Source organism: Thecamonas trahens, assembly GCF_000142905.1.
Source record: "Thecamonas trahens ATCC 50062 unplaced genomic scaffold supercont1.27, whole genome shotgun sequence".
In the NCBI taxonomy this organism is placed as follows: Eukaryota; order Apusomonadida; family Apusomonadidae; genus Thecamonas; species Thecamonas trahens.
In genome coordinates this window covers 147,925-171,341 of record NW_013657653.1, presented here as the reverse complement: position 1 = coordinate 171,341, position 23,417 = coordinate 147,925, and the positions used below count along the sequence as shown (strand labels likewise).

Sequence of the window (23,417 nt, the reverse complement as noted above, 5' to 3'; positions counted from 1 at the left end):
TCAGCCAACTACACTATACAGCCGTAGTGGGAGCTATCCTCGCCCTGACAGCCCTTTCCCCAGACGCTCGGCAGACCGCCATCGCACAAAATCCGGCGAACGTACCAACCTGTCCGCAAACGCAACACCCGCTCGAGTGGGCTGCAGATTAAAGCCGAAGCGATTTTCGCGTCGCGTTCTTCTCAACATGTTGTAGTACCCTCTTTTCTTCCAAAGACAAGAGCCTTTGTGCACCTTCAGTACAAGCTGTTCGTTTGATCAAGTCAACTATGTTTTTTCCTTCTTCCTTTCCCGTGCGCGCGCTTGCGCTCATCCTCGTGACCTCAGCCGCGCTCATCCCAACGGTGCTCGGAGCCGACCTCGCGGTGACGACCTCGTTTGTCGCCGGCCCGGTGATGGCGACCGGAACGTGCCACCCCAACGGGATGAAGATCGATCTGGCCGTCCCAACCGGCTTTGAGCTCGACGCCTCATCGCTGGCGGTCACTGTCGGCTACCCCACAGCCACCGCGCTCTTTGACGTCGGCGGCGAGTGCGAGATCGGCACGGCGACGTGCCAGACCTCGGCCTTCAACCTCACGCTCGAGACCGCTCGCTTCGGCGGCACGCTCACCTTTGCTGGCGACAGCGGTGCGGGTGCGCTCACGCCCGACGCGACGATCACGATGACGGCGCCATTCATGGCGCCCGAGTTTGAGGCCGACGGAGTGACGCCTGTGCTCGATCCGGTCAATGGCCAGGCGCCGGTCGTCGGCGGTCCGCGCTTTGCTACCTTTACTGTCTCGCTCTCGAGCTACACGCTCACCGATACGGCAACCGGCGCCAGCGTCACCCGCCCGCCGTCGGTCCACACCATTGACGTCGAACTTCGGCCGATGCTCGCCTCGATGGCCGTGCCCATCGAGTCCGACTACCCACAGTCGCTTGCCGCCGGCGCCAAGTGGCTCACCCCGCGCGATCTTGTGGCGTGGACAACCTCGAACGTCATGTCCGAGACTTTTCCATCAACAACATCGAGGTCCTTGAGCTCGTCCTTGCCGATGGCACCACGCCCAACAATGACGGCCTGCTCACCGCCCCCGACGCCAACTCGGGCTCGCCTGCGCCGATCTCGCTTGTCTACGACATGTCGTCGGTCGGCTTTGATGCTCGCCCTGAGACGGATGGCTCGATGACGACCCACCGCGCTGTCCCCGGCGAGCTCCACGGCTGCGAGTCGGCGTCGCTCATCTCGTTTGCTAACGTCAACGAGGCCTTCACCGACACTCGCGTCACTACCGACCCCACGCTTGTCACCGGCGACGCCATTGCCGCCGACTCGATCTGGCGGGGTGACATCATCCCTTCGGGCGTGCCCATCACCGCGGCTGCGGCCACCGGCCGCCCCATCAAGCCCAAGGCCATCGTCCTCGAGACCGTCGGCGTCGATGGCGCTGCCGTCCCGACCTCGACCCTCGCCATCGCCGACCTTGGCCACGCCATCACCTACGAGCTCCGCTACATGCTCATCTCGTCTGACGAGGCCTCGCTTGACATCTCGCTCGCACTTCCTGCCCCGCGCCACGATGTGACCGGTACCGTTTACAACCATGCTGCTCCCAGCACGTTTCCGCCGGCCGGGTCCTGCGCCCCGGCGCCCGACTCGACCGCCACCGACGTCCTCGGTGCCCCGGTCTTTGCCGTCGACGGCGCTGCCAACTCGCTCTCCTGGTCGTTCCCCTCACACTCGGACCCGCAGTCGGTCACCCGCGAGATTGTCATCCGCTGCTCGTTCATTGCTGATGATCACCTCTCGCCCGACCTCGCCGTCGCCTCGGCCACGGCCACTGCAGTCGAGAACGGCATCTTTGTTACCTCGGACCCATCCAAGGCTGCCATTCGCCAGCCGCTTGTCTCGCTTGCCGCCGCCTCGCTCATCGCCGCCTCGAACCCTGCCGCTGCCGCTACTTGCTCCTCCTGCGATGCATCTGCGTGGCTCGACGCCTTTGACGTTGACTTTTGTACCTCTGCATCGGGTGCGCCCACCTCGATGACCATTACCTCGGCGCTCGCCACGCCTGTTGCCGCTCCCACCAAGAACGTTGACGGCGGCGACACTGTCCGCTTTGCCCTCGCCTACGCCAACACTCAATCAGGCGTTGCTCACGACCTGACCGTTGTTGTTGACCTGGACGACACCTGCTTCTCGCGTCGTCCGCTCCCATGCGGCCTCTCGCTGACCGTCACCGACGCCGCGGGCTCGCCACTCGCCTACACGCTCGCCGCCGACGACCATCTGTTTGACTCGGCTTCGCCTGGCCTCATCATTCACGCTCTGCCCGGCAACTCGATTGCCATCGTCTCGTTTGACGCCTATGTCATCGACTCGGTCAGCGCGGGCGCCACTTGCGCTGCGCCCGCCGCAGCGCCCGCGGGCTACGACGGCACTGCTGCTGCTCCGCTCAGCACTCGCCGCGTCTCTCCTTCGTCCACTGCCGCGCAGGTCACCATCGCCTCGCCGTCGTTCGCCTGGCGCGACGGCGAGACCTCGTTTGACTTTACCGCCAAGGCCGCGGATCGGTCTGGCAAATTTGACCTTGCGCCCTGCGAGTCGGCAACCGTCACTCTCGACATCCTCCTGCCTGAGGGTGTCTCGCCCGACACCCAAATTGAGTTTGCCTCGTCTGCCGCAGGCATCCTCGTCATCGAATCGATTGTCCCACCCCGGACCCGCCGACCATCTCCTGGTCTGGCGCGTCAGCTACCATCAACGCTGCTGGCTCGGCCGCCACCATCGAGCTCGGCTCGCTCACCAATGCTCCCGACAACGTTGTTTCTGACGGCGACAAGATCTCTTTTGTCGTCACTCTTTGGCTTGACGCTTCCGCCGATCCGCAAACCATTCCGAGCCGCGTCTCGGTCAGGGCCCGTGCCATCACGTCGTCAGGCGCGCGCGTGACCTCGCGCTACCACTTGGACGTTGTTCAGCCTGACGTTGATGTCGCCCTCTCGTCGACGCCGACGATCATCGGTGACGCTCTCGACACCATCACCCTCGACCTCGCGGTCTCGGTCCCCATCGCTCGCCACACCCCGGCCTTCGACGTCGCCATCCGTGTCACCTGTCACCATTCCCGAGTACCACACCTTTGACGTCGCCGACCTCGCCCACCGCTCCGGACCAGCGCCGTCGTCCATCACCACCGACGGCAACATCGTCACTCTCCTCTACCCGCGACTCGACCCGGGTGACATCTCAGTCCTGGCGCTGCCTGGCGTCATCGCCGAGTCAGCGCCGTCTGGCGCTGTCGTCACCTACACGGCCGCGCGCACGTTTGCGGCTGCGCCGGCGCCCACCGCCATTGGCTGCCTGCAAACCTACGCGCCCGACCCAGTCACCCTTGACCGGACCCTCGCTGCCGCTGTCGTCGCTGTCGACATTGTTGATGCCTGCCTTGGCACTGACGACCTTCCCTACGTCGCGCCTTCAGAGGAACTCACTTTCCAGATCAGCATCTTCCTCCCCGAGGGTGTCAACCACAACCCGCACCTCTACGTCGGTGTCGGCGGCCCGCTCACCATCATCTCGGGCTCGGCCTCCATCAGCTCGCCGACTTCCCTCGACGGCGTCTCGCTTGATGTCCCGCCGGTCACCTCGTGGGGCATGCTCTCCATCCCGCTCTACGACGGCTCGCATCCCGACGCCATCATCAACAACCCCAACAATGCCGAGACTCCCGGCGACGTCATCACCATCACCGTCACTACCGTCGTTGATGCTGACGCTGCCCAGGGCTCGTACGTCGCGCTCTTTGCCTCGTACGCCTACACTACTTCGGCCTCGTCAAGCAACGTGCTCTCCGTGGCAGGCACCTCGCCCACACAGGTCGTCATCTCGCCGACGCTCGGCATCTCGCAGCCGGCGCTCGACTCGGCGGTTGCGCTAGACACCTACCAGGCCGGCGACGTCCTGACCTGGACCTCGACGACGGAGCACAAGACCATCGATTGGCACCCGCTGGCACCCGCCTACGACCTTGTCTTTACCGTCGCCAAGCCCGACTACGTTGCCGTTGACTGCGTCCTCCACCTCGACGACACTCCCATCGAGTCAGCCAGCGCCCTTGTCCCGACTTCGGCCTCGGCCACCCTCTTCAGCTATGACTTGGCCTCGCTAGCCCCCACGACGCCATTGTCTGCACCTTTGTGGCTACCTTGCCGGACTCGGTGCCCATCGGCGACTCGTTTGTCCTTCCTATCGAGCTCGACGTCGCCTACCGCGCTCGCTCACTGGCCCCTACCGCACCGGTCTGCCAGCCGGAAGTCGTCCCGCCGACGCTCACCCATGGTGCCGTCGCCGCCCACTCGGTCGCCATCACCCCGCTTGTCGCTCGCCCGCTCGAGATCTCCACCACATGCGCGAGTGCCTCGGCCGCTCGCCTCTTCCCGGTCCTCGCTTATGAGTCAGTCGACCTGACTTTGACCGCCACGCTCCCGCACGGGACAATGGTGCCAGCTACACTCACCCTCGACATCGATGAGACCTGGGTCCTCGAGTCGGCTGTGCTCTCCGCCTCGTTTGCGGGCATCGTCGACGCCGACATCCCGCTTACCCCGGACGCGCGCTCGCTCGATCTCACTCCGGTCGCGCCGCTTATCGTTCGCCCGGCCTCTGCCGATCCGGCCGACAATGAGCTTGTCATCACTGTTCGAGCCCACCTTGTGCCCGACTTCCGTCTTCCGCTTAACGACTGGGCTCCGTCGACCGCACCAGACCTGCCGCTCTCCGCCACTCTCTGGCACGCCGCCGCTCCGGCAACCTACCCGGGCATCGTCGCCACCCGCGCCGCGCCCGCGCTCTCCCTCGGCCTTCGTGCCACCGCCGCCACCGACGGCTCGGCTCTCGTCGACCTCTCTCTTGCACACGTCCGCGGCTTTGACCTCGCCTACTCGGACGCTGCCGCCGCTGCCATCGTCATCACCCTTGATCTCGACGCGGGCATGCCTTACGCTTTTGACACTTCATCATTTGCGGCTACTGCTGCGCTTGTCGGCGCCCAGCTCGAGGTCAGCCCCAACGAGAGGTCGCTTGTCATCACCGCCGATCCTGCGCTTGCGCTCGAGCTTGCGGCCTCTGCCACTGCATCCCTCGTCCTCACCCCCAGCGATGCGGCCGCGGCCTGCGCCTCGTGCGACCTTAGCGGCGGCCTCACCGGCTCGGTCACCTTTGTGCCCGGCGGATCGTGCGCTGGCGTCAACCAGGGTGCCCGTCTTTTGGGCGTCAGCGAGCCGTACGCCGTCATCTCCCGCAACCCGCCGTCCCTTGCTGGTCTCACCTCGATCGGCTGCTACGAGTACGCCGTCTTTGAGGGTGACGACTACGGCACTGACTGCAATGCGGCGACGGCGGACCCGACTCCGCTCTCCGAGCTTCCGTGCGGATGGGAGGTTGCGCCCAACTCGGGTGAGGTCTACCACGCGCTCGCCGCCAAGCTCTGCTCAGCTGGTGCTGCTGCATCGGCCGCCTCGACCTTTGACAGCTTCTCGGCAACTTGCGCGTGGGGCGCGTCGTGTCTCATTCTCGCCGATGGTACCGGAATTACTCCCGAGGGCAAGCCTTGTGCCTCGAACGCTCTTGTCTCGGTCACCGCCGATCTTAGCTGTGCCACCACTCGCATGGTCGGCGTCGACGGCGTCGATGGCGGCCGCGTCCTCCTCCGTCGTCTCTCGCAGCTTTGCGGCTCGGCCGGCGTCTGCGGCAGCGGCAAGCGGTCGTGGAATATGATCGATCCGGCCGCCGCGCCGTTCAATCTCGTGCCCGCCCAGCTCACGCTCGACGCGCCTGCTGATTGGGCTGTCGGCGCCAATGCTCTCGCTCCGCTCTCACATGTCCCGGCCATCTCCATCACTGCTGGTACCTCCCTCTCGGCCACCTTCAACGTCGAAGACCCTATCCTCTCCCACGCTGGCCGCGCTGTACTCACCATTGGCTACGAAGCCAAGGTCGGGAGCTCGGTAGTCCTCACCGCCGTCTTTGATGGATGGCTCCCGGGCCTCACCCTCTCGGGCAACATTGCCACCGGCCGGTTCGACATCGGCGTTCCCGCCGGCGTCAAGGAGATTATTCTCATGGTTTCCAACACCGCGTCTGACGACCTCGCTTTCATTCGCGGCATCGAGCTTGCCGTTGTGCCTACCCGCTCCACGGCTGACGGCACGTGCATGGACCCTGCGACGTCGGGCTTCAACATCCTCGCCAACCCAAGCTTTGACGAGCCGCTCGCCCCGGTCGAGGCTGGCATGATCGGAACCTGGGCGCCGTACATGGGCAACTCGGGCGGCGAGCTTGTCCACACCGGTTCGGCACTCAGTCTGGTTAACAGCGACTCGTCCGACGACATCATTGTTGGCCAGCGCGTTGAGCTCGCGTCTCCGCAGACTGCGTTCTTTATCGCGGCGCAGGTGACGACCGACGCCGTCTCGGATGGCTACGCCCCGTACTTGTCCATCTACATCGACGCCGAGCTCGAGTCGGGCGAGTGGGACTACGGCAAGCACGTGGCCATCAAGCCTGGCACTACCGCAGCCTCCATGATCACCGGCTCGGTTCGCTACGACGAGCCTGTTGTTGCCCTTACCGTCTACGTCATGCACCGCTTCCACACCGGCGCGCTTGTTGTCGACGAGGTCTCGGTCCTGCCGTATCCCTACGCCTGCGCCGACATTCCGCTTGCCGCTGCCTACGGCGACCCGCACATCCGCTCGTACGATGGCCTCGACTGGTCGTTCCAGGCCTCGGGCGACTTTGTCCTCACCGGGACTCGTGACTACTCGGCCACCACCCGCATCGCCGCAGCTGGCTCTGCTGCCGTTAACGCCGGCGCTGGCGTCTCGCTCGCCGGCCGCCCGGCCGTTGCCATCATCCGCACCGACCCGCCGGCCCCTGGCCTCCCGATTGCCTGGCCGCGCATTGCCCTCCGCTTGCCTGGCGCCGCCGAGTGGCAAACGCTCGACACGTCGGCAGCCGTCGCTCCCGGCGCGCCGCTTGACGGCGAACTCGATGTTGGCGATGCCGCCCGCGCCACCGTTCGCATCAGCTACGGCTGGTCCGGCGCTATCGACGCAGCCGCCGCGCTCCGCCTCCAGGTTGACTACATCGGCTCTGGTGGATTCGGCCTCAAGGTCAACGTCCTTGCCTCGTCGTACAACGTCCAGTACTTGTACATCCGTCCGGTCATCCCGGCCTTTACCCAGGGTCAGATCTTCGGCCTCCTCGGCACTCCCGACGGCGATGAGAGCAATGACATCAAGGCCTCCGACGGCTCGCTTGGCTCGCCCGACAACACCGCCTTCATCTACTCGAGCACCTTTGTCAACTCGTGGCGCGCCAGAAACGACGCCCTACCGGGCACCGCCGACCTTGTGGTCCCTCACCGGCCGCCGCCGCGCAGTTCTCGCTCTCAGCCTGGCCGCAAGACCAAGTCGACTCGGCATCGGCCACCTGCGCCCAGTTTGTCGGCACGCAAGCGCTCATCGATGCCTGCGCTCTCGACCTCCTTCTCACCGGAGACGTAGCGCTTGCCGCCGGCTACACTGCCGCGTCCGAGCTCGAGGCCGGCTCCTCGGCCGTCTCGCTCGCCACCGGCCCGCCGGTCGGCATTCCGCTCAACGGCGCATCTGGCTCTGGCGCCAAGACAAACTTTGGCTGGGCCATCCTCGCTGGTGTCGTTGTCGCCATCGCCGCCATCGTTGTCGTCATTCTCTTTGCCATGCGCTCGCGCTCGATCGCCTCAGCTCGCTCAGACGCGGAGGCCTCGCACCTCACCTCAGCTGCGTCGACCGCCATGAGCGCTGCCTCGGATGCCATCGTCGAGTGCGATCTCGACGCACTTACCCGAGGCGCCCGTCACGCACCTGTCATGGACGACACCGCGCGCGCCCGCGCGCGCCGCGCTGACGTCGGCTCGGTCGACGCTGCTCCGGCCGGTGCGGTCCTCACCAAGTCTACCGTTCTCCGTGCCCTCAACGTATCGCCCGGCATGACCGCTCAGGTCTCAGATTCGAGCATTGCCTCGGCTGACTCGTCCGCTCTCGGCTCACCGAGAGCCCCGCGCTCCAATGCCCAGCTCTCCGACCCGTCGGACCACTCGTCAAGCGTCGTCCTCACTCGCGAGATGTCCGGCATGCAGCGGCTTGCGGCCTGGTCCCGGTCCAAGGTCTTCTCCACAGATCAGCTGGATGCCTCAGCTTCGCTGCTTGTTGGTTCGCAGCCGCGAGTCCTCGAGAATTCGGACGAGGAGTGGTCGTCGATAGGCAGCCGGATCTAAGTCGACACGTCACTAAACTGTTTTACCCCCGATCAAGCCTGCGTCGCGGCGTACGCCATGTTGGTCATCCCCACCGCAGGCTCTTTCTTGGTGGGAAGAACCCGCCGCCAGAGCCCCGGCACAATGGTGACCGCCACCGCCACGCCGAGCAGCGTGCCAAGCGCCTCACCAACCGGCCATAGCCAGTGGTTGTCCCAGCAATCGCCAGAAGAAATAAGTGCAGGACCAAAGACACGTGCGTAGTTGAGGCCCGCGCCAGTGAGCGGACCAGCAAACAGAATGATCGACATCAGCGCAAGCATCACACCCTGCGGGCCCGAGAGCGTCGAGTCGCGCTTCGACGGCCGATGGACGTCGGCCACAAGCACCACCGTGACCAGCAGGCACGTGCCAACCGCCTCTACAAGCATGCCCTGCCATCCGTGCATCCGCGGCGCAAGTCGGGTGCACGAGACTGCCAGATCAGGCATGCCTGGGTCTGTCGACGGCGGAAGAACAAGCCACAGAAACGCCGCGCCCAACACCCCGCCCACCATCTGCGCCGCCATAAACGCCACGCCTTCCACCACCGTCAGCGTCTGCAGCACCACACACGCCAGACTCACGTTGGGGTTGAGGTGCGCTCCCGAGATCCCACCCAGCGACATGATCATGGCCATGACCACGCCCGAGAACGCCCACGCAGGCACAAGCGTAGAGAGGCCCGCCCCGTTCGACGCCAGCGCCCCGCATCCAATCGTCACTAGCATCGTCGTGCCAAACGTCTCCGCCAGTACCTTGCGCCACAGCGAAGGCGTTGGCTCCTTGTCGCCGGCCGCGTCACCGCTCTGCACCCCGGCCCAACGCCCTTGCCCGCCACCAGTGGACTCCGCTCCTGTGCGTACGTCCTCTCGCTCATCATTGTCTGTACCTGTACTTGCGCGAGAAGAGGTGTCTTCTTACTCGCCTCTCTGCCAGTGGCCGTGAAGCCGCCCGGTTTTGGTACCTCCAAGCCATTGGCCCAAGCCCACGTGACATCCAGGTGCTGTTGACAGCCGCACATGTGCGCATCACCCCCAACTCTCCCTCCTCCCTCCTCCCTCCAAGCCATCGCTGCCCCCACTGCCCATAGTCCCCAAACCACCACCGCAAAGCCTTACGACCCCCCCCCCCCCCTTCCTCCCCCCCCCCCTTTCCACTTGCCTCACTCTCGTGTCCCATCGCCTTCCATGTCGCCCTCCATGTCGCCCTCCATGTCGTCATCACAAATAGAGTTTTTTTACAGTTTCCTCTCTCCTTCCGCAGACCGTTGGCTAACGGCGGTCGATCCTGCCCAGCCTTCCCCGCCACCGGCCCACCTACCTCACCCGCGCGCACCACCCGGCATGCGGCGAAGCCCACACCCGGGCTCATCCGACATCTCGGCATCAATGCAAGCAGCATCACGACTCTCACCTGCGGCGAAGCGGCGAATGACCGCGCTTGGTATTGCCCCGTCGTCGCTCTCGTCATTTGCCGCTCCGGGCTCGGCGTCGGCAACGGCCACGCCAAAGCACGCCCGGGTCGTCAAGCCCTTCTCGCGCTGTCTCGCCGAGCTGCAGTTTGCCGTCTCGCCCATTCGCGAGGGCACCACCCGCCAAGCCGAGGCCACGGCCGCGGCCGCGGCCATTGCCGCCGAGCTGCCCATCGGCGCCATCGACCCACACACCGTCCTCTCAAAGCTCAACGCTGGGCCTGGGCCCATCACTCTCGAGCCCGATGAGGACGAGGCTGCTGCTGCTGCCGCCGCCGCTGCCGCCGCCGGCGCAGACGACCCGCGGCACCTGCTGCGCGTCCTACTCCCACGCCCGCCGGCGCCGCCTATCGAGTCCGAGCTCAACCCCGAGTACTCGATCGACGACCTTTTCGAGCCCATCGAGCCGCGCACCCGCAGCCGCCCGCGCGGAGACGCGGCCTATGCCGCGTACAGCGTGCCGACCCTTGTTCGCCGCCGCTCCGCTCCTGAAGAGCATGGCTCGCTGGCAAACCCCTCGCCACATAGCACCCTCGCCTACGTCGATCGGGTTCTCGACGATGCGGCCGCGCCCCGCGCCCCGGCCGCACACGACCTGGCAGCTAGGGCTCATCGCCTCAGCCACATCGACCGCCACCCGCTCGGTCGCCGGGCATCAGTTGGCGGTACGCCGCACGTCTGGCGTGCTGCCGCCGCTTCTGCCACTGACAAGCCATCGGCTGCGCTCATGGCCTCGATGGACCTTGACCAGTCGCGCGCGCCGTCTTACTTTCAGCTCGTCTCCACTCTGCGCTCCGCTGACAAGGCCGCCATGATGGACCGGATCCACGCTTCACCTGCTCGCGCCAAAGCTGCCGAGTCCAAGAACCTGCCGGCGTTTATGTCGCTCTCATCGTGGGACTCACCGTTCCCGTCGTGGGCAACGCCGCCGCGCTCGCGGTCCAAGGCCTCGCGTGCCGCCTCGGACTCGGCATCGGCCGTCGCAGGCTTTGGCCGCCTCGCCTCCACCTACACCACCACCTATCGCGAAAAGACTGCCTGCTTCACTCTGACCAAGGGTGCTGAGCTGGCGGCCTCATCACTTGCCGCCACTCGCCGACCAGCGCCGACGTCGACTCGCGCGGCCGGTCCCGCATCTGCCTCTTCCCGCGCAGCCTCAATGTCGGCCTCGTTTGCCGCATCCTCTTCTACCTCGCCGATCGCATCATCGACGCTCCGCGTGTCGCAACTCTCGTCGTGAGCCGTTGCATCTCGCTGTGGCATCCACACTTTATCTCTCACGACTGCCCCCCGACAAAAGGCTTGGCCAGCTAGCTCTCAACGCGCACCAGGCGCCTCTGCCCGCATGCGGTAAAGAACCGCCAGCTCCTTCATGATGACTGAGACCTCTGCTCGCGACTGCGACTTGGCCAGATGCTCCATCAGCTCGTGCTTGTTCTGCGGTGTGACCAGCGAGTCTGGAATGAGGTCCAAGACGTCGTACATCCAGGTGCAGAACTTGACCACGTCAAGCTGAAGGAACGAGAGGAGGACGGCGGCAATCTCGGTCTCAAGGTCAGCGAGCTTGTGGACAACGGTGAGGACGAGCGCAGACGAGATCGACGGTCCGTACTCGTCGAGCGTTCGTAGGACAAGCTCGTGTAGCTCGCCGCTGAGCTTCTCGCCCTTGTTTGTGCCAAGCGCGCAGACGACAATGTGGTCGACAAACGCCAGCACCGCCCGGCACGCCGGCACGTGGTCGACTTTGAGGCCCACTAGGCCGCAGTCCAGCAGCGTCCGGAGCAGCTCGCTATCCGCCACCACCAGCCGCGGCACACGCCGCAAGATCGCAACGACAATCTCAAAGTACTCCATGACCACTTCCGGGTGCATGACAAACCCGTTCTCTTGCTGGAGTCGCTCAAAGGTGATGACAGAAAACGCCGAGAGCTTGCTGGTGATGAGCTCTTCGAGCTCAGACGCTGCACAGAACCGTGCCATAAGCATGTACACCACGTACAGGTAGCATGAAAACGGCTGCGCCCGATAGCCTTCAAGCATAGCCTCCAGAATCGGCTCCAGAAACTCCAGAAACTCGACGCCCGTCGCCTTAATAGCGTACTTGAGCACTCCACCGCAAATCGTCTCGCAAACGGTCTCCACCTCGGAGCAGAGCTCGAGGACGGCAGACATGAGGCCCCACGTCCCGCGCATAAACGCAATGCCCAGCGTCTGCACAATGTGTACATAGTTCTCGTCTGGCACGTAGCACGCCTGCACCAGCGAGTGCACAAGCGCAAGGAGCTCTTGCAGCTGCGACACAGACTGGTCCGACCCACTCCCGGCAGACAGGCTCTCGCACAGCGCCACAATCCGCTCCGAAATCGGCTCGTACATCTGTGCCATCGCTGCAACTGCCTTCTCCACCTCCATCTCGGAAATGACAAACCCGCAGGCGCGGAGTAGCTCCGCTCGCGTCAGATGCGAGCACTCACCGTCCAGCGCGTCGAGAAACATCTGCCCCAGCTGCTCAAAGTTGGCTCCGAGGTACACCGCAGAGTCGTCACAAATGCACTTGAGCGTCGTCGCTGCGACCTCCTGCACCATCGGCTGTGAGACAAGCTCGACCGTGTACTCGACAATCGTACCGAGCTGCTCCGGGTGGTACTTGAGCCACCGCGCATACGACGAAAACACAATGAGGATCGAGGTCGAGAGCCGCTCATGGAGCGGCAGGCTCGTAAGCCACTCCAGCAGACCCGGCAGCAGCTCGTTTTCCTCGGCGCTTACCTCGGATGCCAATGCATTGATGCCAAACAGCAGCGCCTCGATAGGCTGCCAGCCCACAAGCCGGCCCGCCTCGTCGTGGTACACCTCGGGCAGCCCGTGCAGGATCGAGCACAGCTCTGCAAGCACCCCGTGCCCGCTCAGCACCAGGCAGATGTCGCGCAGCATCTGCGAGCCGAGCCGCGTCCGGAAGGTGATAAAATCAAACAGCGCCTCGTCACTCTCGTTGTCGGCATTGGGCCCGTACGCCGCACGCTCCACCAGCGACGCCAGCAGTGACTGAAACGTCTTGGCAAACGCAGCCGTGTGCTTGGCCGACTGCAACTGGTTAACCTCCTCGGCGAGTAGGTACCAGAACATGATCGTCGCCTCCACATGCTGCAGCGACGTTGTTGACGCGCAGTTGATGGCCAGTACCATTTCCACCGCAGCCAGGGCAGGCTCGTGCCCGCGTGCCGCAAGCACCACGTAGCTCTCGCCCACGTCGATGAAAAACCGGATGATTGCCTCGGCCAGTGGGCCCGGCTCGATGTCGCCATTCAGCACGCCCGCAAGCGCAGGGCTGAGTGCAAGCGAGTTGTCCAGCACTGCAAGCGCCACCTCGTTCCCGGGCTCCGTTCCGGTCTCGGTTGTGTACTTGACAAGCTCGGCAAGCGTCGCCAGCGCAGCCTCGAACAGCTCGGGCCGGTTGGTGGCCTCAAACGCAAGCTCCACAAGTGGCGAGGTGAGCAACCGGTCGCGCGGCAGCTCGCCGGCAGTCAGCCACGACCGGAACGCCACAAGCAGCGCCATTTGCGCATCAGGCTCGCTGGCCATGTTCAGAAACTGATGCAGAAGGTTGAGCACGTCTTCAGACGCAGCCTCCAGGTAGTTGGCCAGCTGGATCTTGCGGTTGAAGATCACGGGGTTCCGCCCGTCCTTCACCTGCTCCGGAAAGACCGCCAGGAACCGCAGGAGCACAAACGAGAGTGCAGGCGACTCGCCAAAGCCGGCCACCACGTCGGCAATTGGCGTCGTCCACTCGATCATCTGCACCGCCACGTTGGCGAGCGCGATGCAGAGCCGCTCCACAAGCTTGTTGCGCGTCTCCACATCCTCCCACTCGGCCTCGGCGTACCGCCCCAGCAGCTCCATCACCTTTGTCCGCAGGCTCGACCGCGCCTCGACAGCCCCCAGCTCGTGGTACGCATATTGCACCTTGTTAGCCAACATCTGCGCACAAAACAGCAGCGCAGCCGGCGGCGGCGGCGGCGCCAGCTCGGCCAGCGCGTATGTCAGTACCGGCCACGCTTCCGTCGACGCCTGCAGCGCACCCAGCCATGTCGTCGCTGCCTTCAGAACATCGGGCACCACATGCGGGTTGGTCATATCCGCAAACCGCGCCACAAGCCCTGCCGCCGCCACCTCGACGCTCTGCGAGTCGGGCAGCGACCCAAACTCGACCCGCGGTCTCAGCGATGCCATGACAAGGGCTGGCCGTGTGTATGTGTGGTGTGTAGGGGAGCAACAGGTGTGTTGTAGTGGTGGTGGTGGTGTGTATATGTGTGGGCAGGGGTGGGGTGTTGTTGGGTGAGGTGGGGTGTTGGTGGGTGGCGTGGCTGGCGGTCTGTCCGAGGTGTGTGTGTGTGTGTGTGTGTCGGAGGTTTGAGTTGGGGTGTATTTGCCCGGAGTGCCCCCCTCTCGACCCCTCCTCCCCCCCTCCCCCCCCCCCCCCCCCGTCGCGGACAAGAACCACTAGCCCCTCACCCCCCATCATGGGTGCCACCCAGAGACTGGCCACGGCAGCCGTCGTCCTCCCACCGCTGGTCCTGGCTCTTGCCTCGCCTACATGGGTGGTTGTCCTGGTGGCGGCCGCTGTGGCAGGCGCTGTTCTCGAGCTACTTGCCCTCCTCGCCCCACACCGGGTATTGCCGATGCCGGAGCCCGCGAGCACCGGGGCTGCCGAGGAGGCCCTGGCCGCATGGCCTACGGCGGGACTTGCCAGCTTGGTTGTTGTCGCTGTGTGGGCCTACGACATGGCTGCTGGCGCTGCTGCCGTGGCTCTCGCCGTCGCCGTCGTCCTCGTTCGCGCCGCCTCTGCCTGGGCTGCTCCGCCCCGCACCGGATCGCGCGCGCGCATGCACATCCTCGTCTCTGCACTTGTTCACGTCCTGGCCCTGGTGTATGTGGCGCTGCCGCTGGCTGTCGCCACACGTCTGCCGCGTCTTGGCGTCCCCGGCGCGCCTGCCGCCGACCCGGCCACTACCACAGGCGTCGTCGTCCTCTTTGCCGCGTGGAATGTCGACAACGGTGGCCTCGTCGGCGGCAACATCGCCTGGCCCTGGGCCAAGCACCCGCTGGCTCCGCGGCTCTCGCCAAAAAAGTCGTGGGAGGGCGTCATCGTAGGTGGCCTCCTCTCGCTCGCCTCGCCGCTGCTCCTCGGCCTCCTCGCCGACGCCACCTGGCCGGACGCTTACCCGCGCGCCTTCCGTCTCCCGGCTTTGCACCATCTCCCGCTTGGTGTACTCACCACACTGGCCATGGTGTGTGGTGATCTCGTTGAGTCGTTTCTCAAGCGCGCGGTCGGCGTCAAAGACTCGTCGTCGATCTTTCCCGGCCATGGCGGCGTGCTCGACAAAATCGATGGCCTACTCTTTGCTCTTCCGGCCGCCTACGGCATGCTCCTTTTGCTAGGCCACAGAGAAGTGTAGTCCGCCGCCTTTGCATATTTGTATCGTTTCATTTACACTCACTCACGTCCGCGGCTCGGTCGCCACTACACTCGCCCGATCCCACGGGCACGTCAGCGGCTGCGGCAGCCGTGCCACGCACTCGCCGCACATCTCGTGTCGACACGGCAGCAAGACCGTGTCGACTCTACTAGTGTAGCAGATGGCGCACTCGGGCAGTCCATCACTCCCCTCCTCCTCGGCGCGCTCGGCGCGCTCGGCGCTCTCTGCACCCGGCGGCTGTGTCACACTCACCTCTGCGTCGCGCGCAAAGACCCGAACAAGCTTGGTTGCCTTGGCCACCTCGGCCTCCCACTGCGCCTCCGTGCTCTCTTCTGCCCGCTCCACCGCCGCCGCATACGCCGCGTGTGCCGCTGCGATCGCTGCATCGCGCACGGCCTCGGCTCGTGCCACGGCCGTCGCGTGCTTCTCACCGAGCAGTTTGCGTGATTTGGCAAGCAGCCCGTTCTGCTTTTCGATGATCTTGCTGCCTTTGCCCGACGCCGACGACAGTGTGGTGATCGAGAGACTAAACGCCTGGCCCGCTGTCGCTTGCGGCGACGTCGCCTCTTGCTGCGACTGCGGCTCTGCCACCGGCTCCACCTCTGGCTGGGCTGCCAACACCGTAGTCTGCGCCGCGTCAAGCACCGAGCGCGCCACCGCGCCCGGACCCGATGACGGGACCACAAACTGGACGTGCTGCGCACCGGCAACCGTCACGTGCAGCGCCCTCCACGCCGACGCGTCCACCTGTTCCACATCCTTCACACGCACATCGCCGACCTGGGCCAGCGGAAAGCAAAACGCCAACGGCTGTGCTTCCTTGCTGGATCCACGACTCCTACTCAACCCGTCGGATGACGGTGGCGGCGCGCCGGCGGCCTCGCTGTTTGCCTCGGCCTGAGCGTTTTCGTCCTCTCCCTCGGCGCTCTCGTCGACGTCTGCCCGAGCCACCCGCACGCCATCCCACACCAGCCTCTCTCCCGCTTCCAGCCGGACTTCGCCAGCCAGCCCGATCGGCGTGCCATCAAGGCACAGGACCACTGGCGCAGGCACAAGAACCACGACCCCTCCATCGCCGCCACCACCTGCCGCCGTCGCAAACCTTCCCAGCGATGCCACCAACTCGTCCAGTGTGGGTGCCGCCGTATTCTCTGCATGCTTCCGTCGTGCCCGCTCCTGAACCCCATCCCACCTCCCTAACCCCGTGAGCTATCCGCCCCCCCCCCGCCCCTTCATCCCCACCTCCTCCAAAAAGTTTGAATGTGCTCTCCGAATCCGCGCCAACCTCAACCCCCACCCTCCACCCCACCACCACCATCACCACGGCCACCACAGCTGCCACAGCTGCCACAGCCACCACGGCCACTACCACCATTACATACCAGATCTTCCTCTGTAATAAAGGTCTCCTCGAAAGAGCCAATTCCAAAGCAGTCCAGATCCTGCTCCTGGAAGGCTAGACCCGACAGCATCGTTGCTCGCCAGCCGCCAGGTGAGGTGCTGGCCGAGCCAGTCGCCAGCTGCCTGCCCACCCAATGGATTGGGCACCGGCGGTAGAATCCTTAAACCACGACCTTTTCCCCTTGCCCTTGGAAGAGCCAACCCCACCCCACCCCTCGTCTATCCCCTACCCATGTCAGCCAAGCCCGAGACAGAGGCAGGAGCACAAGAGCGGAGAGGGGTACGGGCAGAGGCTGCTAGCGTCGCCGAGAGCCATGTCAGTGAGCGTGGGCAGGCGGTGGCCGAGGCGCAGACAAGCCGCCGCCGACGCGCGGTGGCCGCGGCGCGGAGCAGTGGCAGCAGCAGCGGGAGCTCCGCCGAGGGGGCGGGCAAGGTCGAGATGACGTATACGCAGTACAAGAAGCTGTGCAAGGCACGGAAGCGGGCGGCCAAGCGGTCGGTGTGGAACCGGAGCGGCGGCGTGGCGGTGGCTATCGACGTCGGCCCGGGCGTGCCCATGTCGGCCGGCGAGGTCAAGAAGGCCGCCGGCCACATCATGCTCTCGTACGGGCTCAACTTTAAGGTGCCAGAGTACTTTGACATGGCTCTTGTTGACCTCGGCGTCCCGCCGTCGCCAGTCGTCTCGCACCTGCGCTCGGCCTACGAGCTGGACAAGCTCTCGCTGCGAGTGTTTGCGGCGACGGCTGTCGACGTCGTCGCCGCCTCGCACCGCGGCGACCGCTCGGTCACAAAAGGCCTGGTTGTCCCTGCCGCTGTCACCTACATCGCCGCAGACGCGCCTGCCGAGCTGCCGGATACCCCGATGGCCTCCGAGACCTGGTACGTCATCAGCCAGCGCGGTGTGGCCAAGGCCAACTCGGATGCCGCCGCCCATCCCGACGAGCTCGTCCGCGCCGCCCGACTGCCGTTTGAGCGCACCTTTCCGGGCCTCGCCGACAAGGGCAAGTCCGTTGTGCCTTCACTCATCGAGACCTTCTCGGTCTTGCTCTTCTTCCGCCAGCATGGCATTTGGCGCGACGCCTTCATCCAGGGCTTGCACGCAAACAACGTGGCCAAGCTCAGGGCCGCCTCGCCGGCCGAGTTTGAGGGCGTCGACATCGACGCCGTCCGCGCCTTTGTCGACAAACGCCACTAGGACTGCCTGCCCGCCCTCAGAACGGCGACGGTGCGCCGGCGTCTGGCGCCGACGTCGGCGGTACAGTTACAACGTCGGCGAGCAGCTTGATCTTGGCCCGCTCCCACGCTTGCTTCCGCAGTTGCTCGTCGTATTGGTGGCGGAGCTCGGACTCGGACGGTGTCGCCCGCTCCTCGGCCGTCTGCTGGAGCACAGACTTGGCGTGATCCGTCATCATTGTTTTGAACGACACGCACGAGAGCTGCAGGATCTCCACAGGATCCACCGCCACAAACCGCGCCGGCGACACCTCGCGGTAGCCGCCGACATAGTTGGGAAAGTACTCGTATGCACCCAGCGGCGAGAGCGGCGGCTGGAGCTCCATGAACCGCGAGACAAACGCGGGGTCTGGCGCCGGCTCATGCGCAAGCTCCTCCATCAGCTCGTCGATGTCGACCTCGGGGTCCAGCGCACGCGTCACCGAGCCCGCAGACGTGTCAAGCTTGTCCTCGCTGCCCCGTCCCCCGTTCTCGGCCTCGTCGCCGCCTTCGGAACCAGACGCTTGGTCGTGCGGCACGGTGACTCGCTTGAGGACCCGGACTCGCCCGTGGCGGATAAAGTTGACAAAGTTGATGTCGTCGCCCTCGTCGATGATGACCTCGCCAACGGCATACGCCTTGGGCTGGACGATGTCTGCCAGCTGCCGCAACCGCTTGGGTGCCAACGAGTCGAACATCCGGAACCGCTTGAGAAACTCGACAAGCATGGCTTGCTTGCGGGTATGGTCGCGCGAGACAATCGCGTCGTAGTCATCCTTGTGCACCCTCAGCAGAATGCACGGCTCGCACGTCACAATCGACGCCGCCCGCACTGTCGTCTCGCGTAGCGCAATGTCGCCAAAATGGTCGCCGGCCTTGATGTTGGCCACCACTCGCTCCTCGCCCGTCGCCTGGTCCAGAATGAGCACGTCCACAGAGCCCTTGAAGATGATATACCAGTGCACGCCCGGATCACCCTGCCGAAACACAGACCGATGCCCTGGGTACGCCCGCGCTGTAATCACCGCCGCAAGCATCATCAGGTAGAACGTGTCCTTTTCGCCCTCAAACGTCTTCAGCCGCCGCATGCACTTGCACACAAGCTCCAGCTCTCCGCGGCTCCGTGGGTCCTCTGACAGCGACGCCCGCGACTCGCCCACCCGGAGCGCCTCCATGATCTTGGTCTCCATCTCGCTCTGCGTCATTCGCCTCCGCCCGCGCTTCCGTCGATGCGCCACCAGCCACTCGGGCGTCGTGCGCTCATCGCCGCCATCGCTCTTGGCCGCACTGCCATCGGTTACTCGCTTCCGCGCCGTCCTCGACTTGGGCTTGGACGTCCCGGCCACATCTGCCCACTCTCGCCCAGCCAGCCTCCGCACCACCCTGTTGACGTCCACGCGCTCCCGGCCGCGCGCCTTGGCCTCCAGCAACGCCCGCCTCCGTCTTGCCCCAGCTGCCTCGGGCGCCTCTACTCTGGCATCCGCCACACCACCTGCACTCCGCCGTCCCCGTCCGCGCCGCGGAGCCAACGCCCGAGCCAGTGCAGCCTTGGCCTCGCGCGACCGAGCCTGTGATGCCAGCTTGCGGCGGAGCGCAACCAGCTGTAGCTGGAGCGCCTCGTCCGTCCCCGAGTCAGCCATGGACTTCAAATCACCCTTGGAGAGCGTGGGTGGTGGGTGGTGGTGGTGGTATGGTGCGGGGATACGGGGTGGGGGGTAAAGTGGTGGCCGCTTTCCCTCTCGCTCTCGCTCCACTCCCTCCTGTCGTCGTTGGCTCACACCACGCAGGCGCCCGAGCCGACACGGGGGGAGAGGGGGGGGAGGGGGGGAGGGGAAGATGGGGAGCACAGATGGGGATGAGCTATATAGTAGTACACAAGACAAGGAAGGGGGATATTGCCTGCCTTTGCAGATCTAGAACATCGCGCTACTTCCCTCATAGTCCCAAATCAATCCCACCAGCCTCCCTTCTTCTGTCGCTGAAGGTGGCATGCAGGCCAGGCACCAGCACCGGCCAAGGCCCCCCCCCCCTGCCTCGGCCACACCCCGGGACAAACCTCCCCTCCCCCCTCCATCCCCCTCCCTCGCTCCCCACCCCCCCCCCCCCCCCCCCCCACCCCACCTCTCCCTCACCTGCACCCCGTGGCGGCAGCATGCCTCGTACCTCCTCCGAAAGCCGCCCTGTGCAGTTCCCTGCGGCCTTTGGCTCGGCCGCCGGCGTGGCTCTGGTGACTCAGCGGACAGACTCGCTCCTTGCCTTCCATGCTGCGGTCCTGGACTACGCTTGCGTGCTGATGGAGACAGAGGCAGCATATGCTACCGGCCTGGCATCTCTCAAGGGTGTGCCTGTACCCGACGAGCTGCATCTCTCCCGCGTGGCCAATGCCTGGTCTGTCTTTGAGCGGGCCATGGAGCTCGGCGCCAGCCAGGTCACCGATCTGTGGGACCGGCTCGCCACCACCTTTGACATGCTGCGCATGGCGGCCGACGATCAGGAGCATCGCCTGTATGCTCGAAAAATGCGTCTTATTCGTGCCGCCCGCTCGGTTCGCGCAGGCGCTGACGAGGCCATCCTCGCCGCCCCGCTCTCGGCGTATCTCTCGGGCGCACAGGTTGTGTATCACGACTGCCTCGCCCGCATCGCCGCCATGCTCCGCCTTATGCACGAGCACTACTCGACACCGGCCAAGGTGTGGAAGCTGATGAACGAGCATCTCGCCGCTGTTGCACCCGACGCCTCCGTCGATGCCTTTGCCGACAAGCACGCATCGCAGCCCGAGCCACTGCACGTTGTCGCCCGCTCGCCTGCGCTCGCCTCTGAGGCTGCTCTTACCGAGCTTGTCGAGTGGGACGGCGGCGAGGGACCAGCCGCGTACGACGACGAGTCGTCGGCCGCCATGCGCTACGCCGAAGTCGCCCGCGACGTCAACCGGGTCATGGGCACCGACGCTCTTGCGCTTCCGTCTGCCGCACTGGCCGCCGACGCACCAGGTGACTCGAGCCTGCCGGCATCATCGCGGGAGGCTGCTAAAGCCAAGACGAAGGCCAAGACGAAGGCGAAGGCCAAGGCCAAGGGTCACGCCGCCGATGGCCGCGCTTCGACCCACGGCACGGATGACTTTGATCTCCCGCCCGGATGGACCGCCCACTACGACCGCGAGTACAAGCGGCACTACTTTTACAACGCACTCCGCGACGAAGCCACCTGGGTCATTCCCGAAATCGAGGGCCCGGCCGACGCAGCCGTCGACGGCCGCAAAGTCAAGCGGTGCAAGACAAGGGTCCGCAAGAAGCGCCGCCGGCAGTCGGGCGACGCGACCGGCAGCAGCGATAGCAGCGGCAGCGAGTCGGGCGACTCGAGCTCGTCGTCCGGCAAAGTCGATGCAAGCAAGTACGATGTTGACCTCGACGCCTTTGTCACCGACATCTGGGGATCCAAGATCGCGCTCGATAAGAGCGACATTGCGGCACTGGCCTACTAGCCAAGCGGGCCGCCGCCAAGGCCGTCGCCATGTTCCAGCCGCGTATACTTGGGGCCGTACGCCCGGACCCGCCGCCAGAGTCGCTTGCCGAGCGCCGCGGGGCCTACGTGCTGAGTAGGCTGCAGCGCTCCGCGGCGCGAGTTGATCGACGGTGCAATAAAGAGCGTGAGGACGCCGGCAAAGACCGAGCACGTGGCGCCGACGACAAACACAAAGTGGTGGTTGACCGGCCACGGGTGCGGGCGTGACATGGACCACGCCAGCAACGCCCCGCCGATGAACGGCCCAAACGCTCGGGCCAGCGCAGCGCTCGCCTGCGCCATCCCGTTAGCGGCGCCGAGCTCGTGCATCTCCACGGCATTGTTGACCATCGAGATGATTGAGGTGAACGCGCATGAGATCGTCGCTACACGCACAATCGCTGTGGCAAACAGCAGCGTCCAGAACAGCCACGGCACAGAGGCACGGAGCGGAACAATGGCCGGAAAGACCAAAATGAGCGGCGCTGAGGCAAAGAGGCAGACTTGGATGATGACAAGAACACCAGTTCGCGGCGCTACGGTCGGAAAGATCTTGCTCTGCACCGCTACAAGCATGCATCCGGAGACCATGAGGATGGCGGCGAGCTGCAGCTGCGACGCGCGGAAGCCGGCGCCGTTGGCCGACTTGGGATCAAACACTGCCCAGACCGAGAATGTCTCGTCAAAGACAATAGTTGAAAACGCCAGCAGCGAGTACACAGCCGTGGTAAGGATAAGGTTCTTGTTGCGCAACAGAGTCCGTGCCATCTCCCACGACGAGAGCGCGCGAGCGAGATCCTCCTCGTCGACAAGGGCTGCAGTTCTCTGCTCGGCGAGAAGCCCTTCGTCTAAAGCCCCAGCTCGAGGACAGCAACGCTGTCGAGCCTCGCTGAAACACTGTGAAGCTCTGTCAGTGCTCCATGCTCCTCCTGCTGCTCCACAAGGCCATCTGAGCTGCAGCGCGCGTTGTCAGAAAAGCTGCCCGAGTCCGGCGTCGACGGCGCCAGCATCTGCAGCAGCACTGGATCGTCGCTTTCTGAACTCGCCTCAACGGCGGCCTGCTGCGAGAGGGTGGCAAGGCGGGCCTTGTTGGCGCGAGTTCGCGCCGCCAGCTCCTCGCGCGAGAGCAGGTACTTGTAGCCGACGATGAAGCCGACGACGTTGACGAGGGCGGCGACGAGGCATGGAAGAAGATACGGGTAGTAAGAGAATGGCGATCCGCGGCCGGCAAGGGCCGGAAAGGTGCGGTCAATGTTGGCGAGCGAGCCGCCGACAGCCGGGCCTAGCACCATGCCCATGCCCCAGACGAGGCCCATGCGGGCGTAGGCCTTGGGCGCGTTTGTCTCATCGGAGATCTCGGCCAGATACGACTTGGCAACACCAACGTTGCCATTCGAGAGACCGGAGAGAACGCGCGCAGCAACCGCCCACCAGAACGATCGCGAGAGGCCAAAGAGGATGACGGTGATCACGTTGCCGGCAAGGCCGAAGAGGATGACGGCTCTGCGTCCACGGGCGTCCGAGGCCCTACCCCAGAAGAAGGCTGAGATGAACTGGGAAAAGTTGAAAGAAGCAGCAATGACGCCTGCGTAAAAGGCAACCTGCGCATCCGACTCGGCCACGCCAAACGACATAACCATCCTCGCCAGAAAGGGGAACAGCATGGTGATGCCCATGGCCTCGGAGAGCAGGATGCACGACAGGACGAGCATCTCCTGCCGGGGGAGCGGCGTGACCACTGCCACCGCCCTCGCGGTCTCGCTCGAGGGTGCCGTCTCTTCCATACACTCGTACGGGGTAGGGGTCTATATGAGAGGGGTGTCTTGTCCAAGGCAACGTGTGGTATCGAGTGTGGAGGGGAGAGGACGGTGGGGAAGGACGCAGGGCCCGTGGCACGTTTGCCGACATTGGCGAATGTGGATTTGCGGGTGGCACGGGGGGATGGACCGGGGGGTGAAGGGTGGGGTGGGGGTGATGTCAATGGTGATGATGGTGATGGTGACGATGATGATGACGGTAATGGTGACG

The 23,417-nt window shown here is 65.0% G+C and overlaps 8 protein-coding genes across 8 annotated transcripts; 3 read left to right on the top strand and 5 right to left on the bottom strand.

Moving 5' to 3' along the window:
• Window positions 1-197: 197 nt before the first annotated feature.
• On the top strand, window positions 198-8,342 carry AMSG_05790 (uncharacterized protein). Its single transcript, XM_013901744.1, has one exon. The coding sequence runs from the start codon at window positions 4,486-4,488 to the stop codon at window positions 7,552-7,554; it is 3,069 nt and encodes a 1,022-aa protein (XP_013757198.1). The 5' UTR covers window positions 198-4,485; the 3' UTR covers window positions 7,555-8,342.
• Window positions 8,339-9,207, bottom strand: AMSG_05789 (uncharacterized protein; the record flags this gene model as incomplete). Its single annotated transcript, XM_013901743.1, has 2 exons — window positions 8,339-9,131; window positions 9,191-9,207. The coding sequence occupies 2 exons, from the start codon at window positions 9,205-9,207 to the stop codon at window positions 8,339-8,341; spliced, it is 810 nt and encodes a 269-aa protein (XP_013757197.1).
• Window positions 9,208-11,115: 1,908 nt separating this feature from the next.
• AMSG_05787 (uncharacterized protein) lies at window positions 11,116-14,028 on the bottom strand (the record flags this gene model as incomplete). The annotated part of the gene is made up of 1 exon (XM_013901742.1): window positions 11,116-14,028. One exon carries the CDS (start codon window positions 14,026-14,028, stop codon window positions 11,116-11,118), a length of 2,913 nt encoding a protein of 970 aa, XP_013757196.1.
• Window positions 14,029-14,318: 290 nt separating this feature from the next.
• Window positions 14,319-15,254, top strand: AMSG_05786 (phosphatidate cytidylyltransferase; the record flags this gene model as incomplete). The annotated part of the gene is made up of 1 exon (XM_013901741.1): window positions 14,319-15,254. One exon carries the CDS (start codon window positions 14,319-14,321, stop codon window positions 15,252-15,254), a length of 936 nt encoding a protein of 311 aa, XP_013757195.1.
• A 42-nt stretch (window positions 15,255-15,296) lies between these two features.
• AMSG_05785 (uncharacterized protein) lies at window positions 15,297-16,747 on the bottom strand (the record flags this gene model as incomplete). The annotated part of the gene is made up of 2 exons (XM_013901740.1): window positions 15,297-16,451; window positions 16,658-16,747. 2 exons carry the CDS (start codon window positions 16,745-16,747, stop codon window positions 15,297-15,299), a joined length of 1,245 nt encoding a protein of 414 aa, XP_013757194.1.
• Window positions 16,748-17,937: 1,190 nt separating this feature from the next.
• Window positions 17,938-19,528, bottom strand: AMSG_05783 (protein kinase A regulatory subunit; the record flags this gene model as incomplete). Its single annotated transcript, XM_013901739.1, has 2 exons — window positions 17,938-17,995; window positions 18,024-19,528. 2 exons carry the CDS (start codon window positions 19,526-19,528, stop codon window positions 17,938-17,940), a joined length of 1,563 nt encoding a protein of 520 aa, XP_013757193.1.
• A 512-nt stretch (window positions 19,529-20,040) lies between these two features.
• AMSG_05782 (uncharacterized protein) lies at window positions 20,041-21,369 on the top strand (the record flags this gene model as incomplete). Its single annotated transcript, XM_013901738.1, has 1 exon — window positions 20,041-21,369. The coding sequence occupies one exon, from the start codon at window positions 20,041-20,043 to the stop codon at window positions 21,367-21,369; it is 1,329 nt and encodes a 442-aa protein (XP_013757192.1).
• Window positions 21,370-21,472: 103 nt separating this feature from the next.
• Window positions 21,473-23,173, bottom strand: AMSG_05781 (major facilitator superfamily transporter; the record flags this gene model as incomplete). Its single annotated transcript, XM_013901737.1, has 3 exons — window positions 21,473-21,488; window positions 21,520-22,237; window positions 22,288-23,173. The coding sequence occupies 3 exons, from the start codon at window positions 23,171-23,173 to the stop codon at window positions 21,473-21,475; spliced, it is 1,620 nt and encodes a 539-aa protein (XP_013757191.1).
• Between the last annotated feature and the right edge of the window lie 244 nt (window positions 23,174-23,417).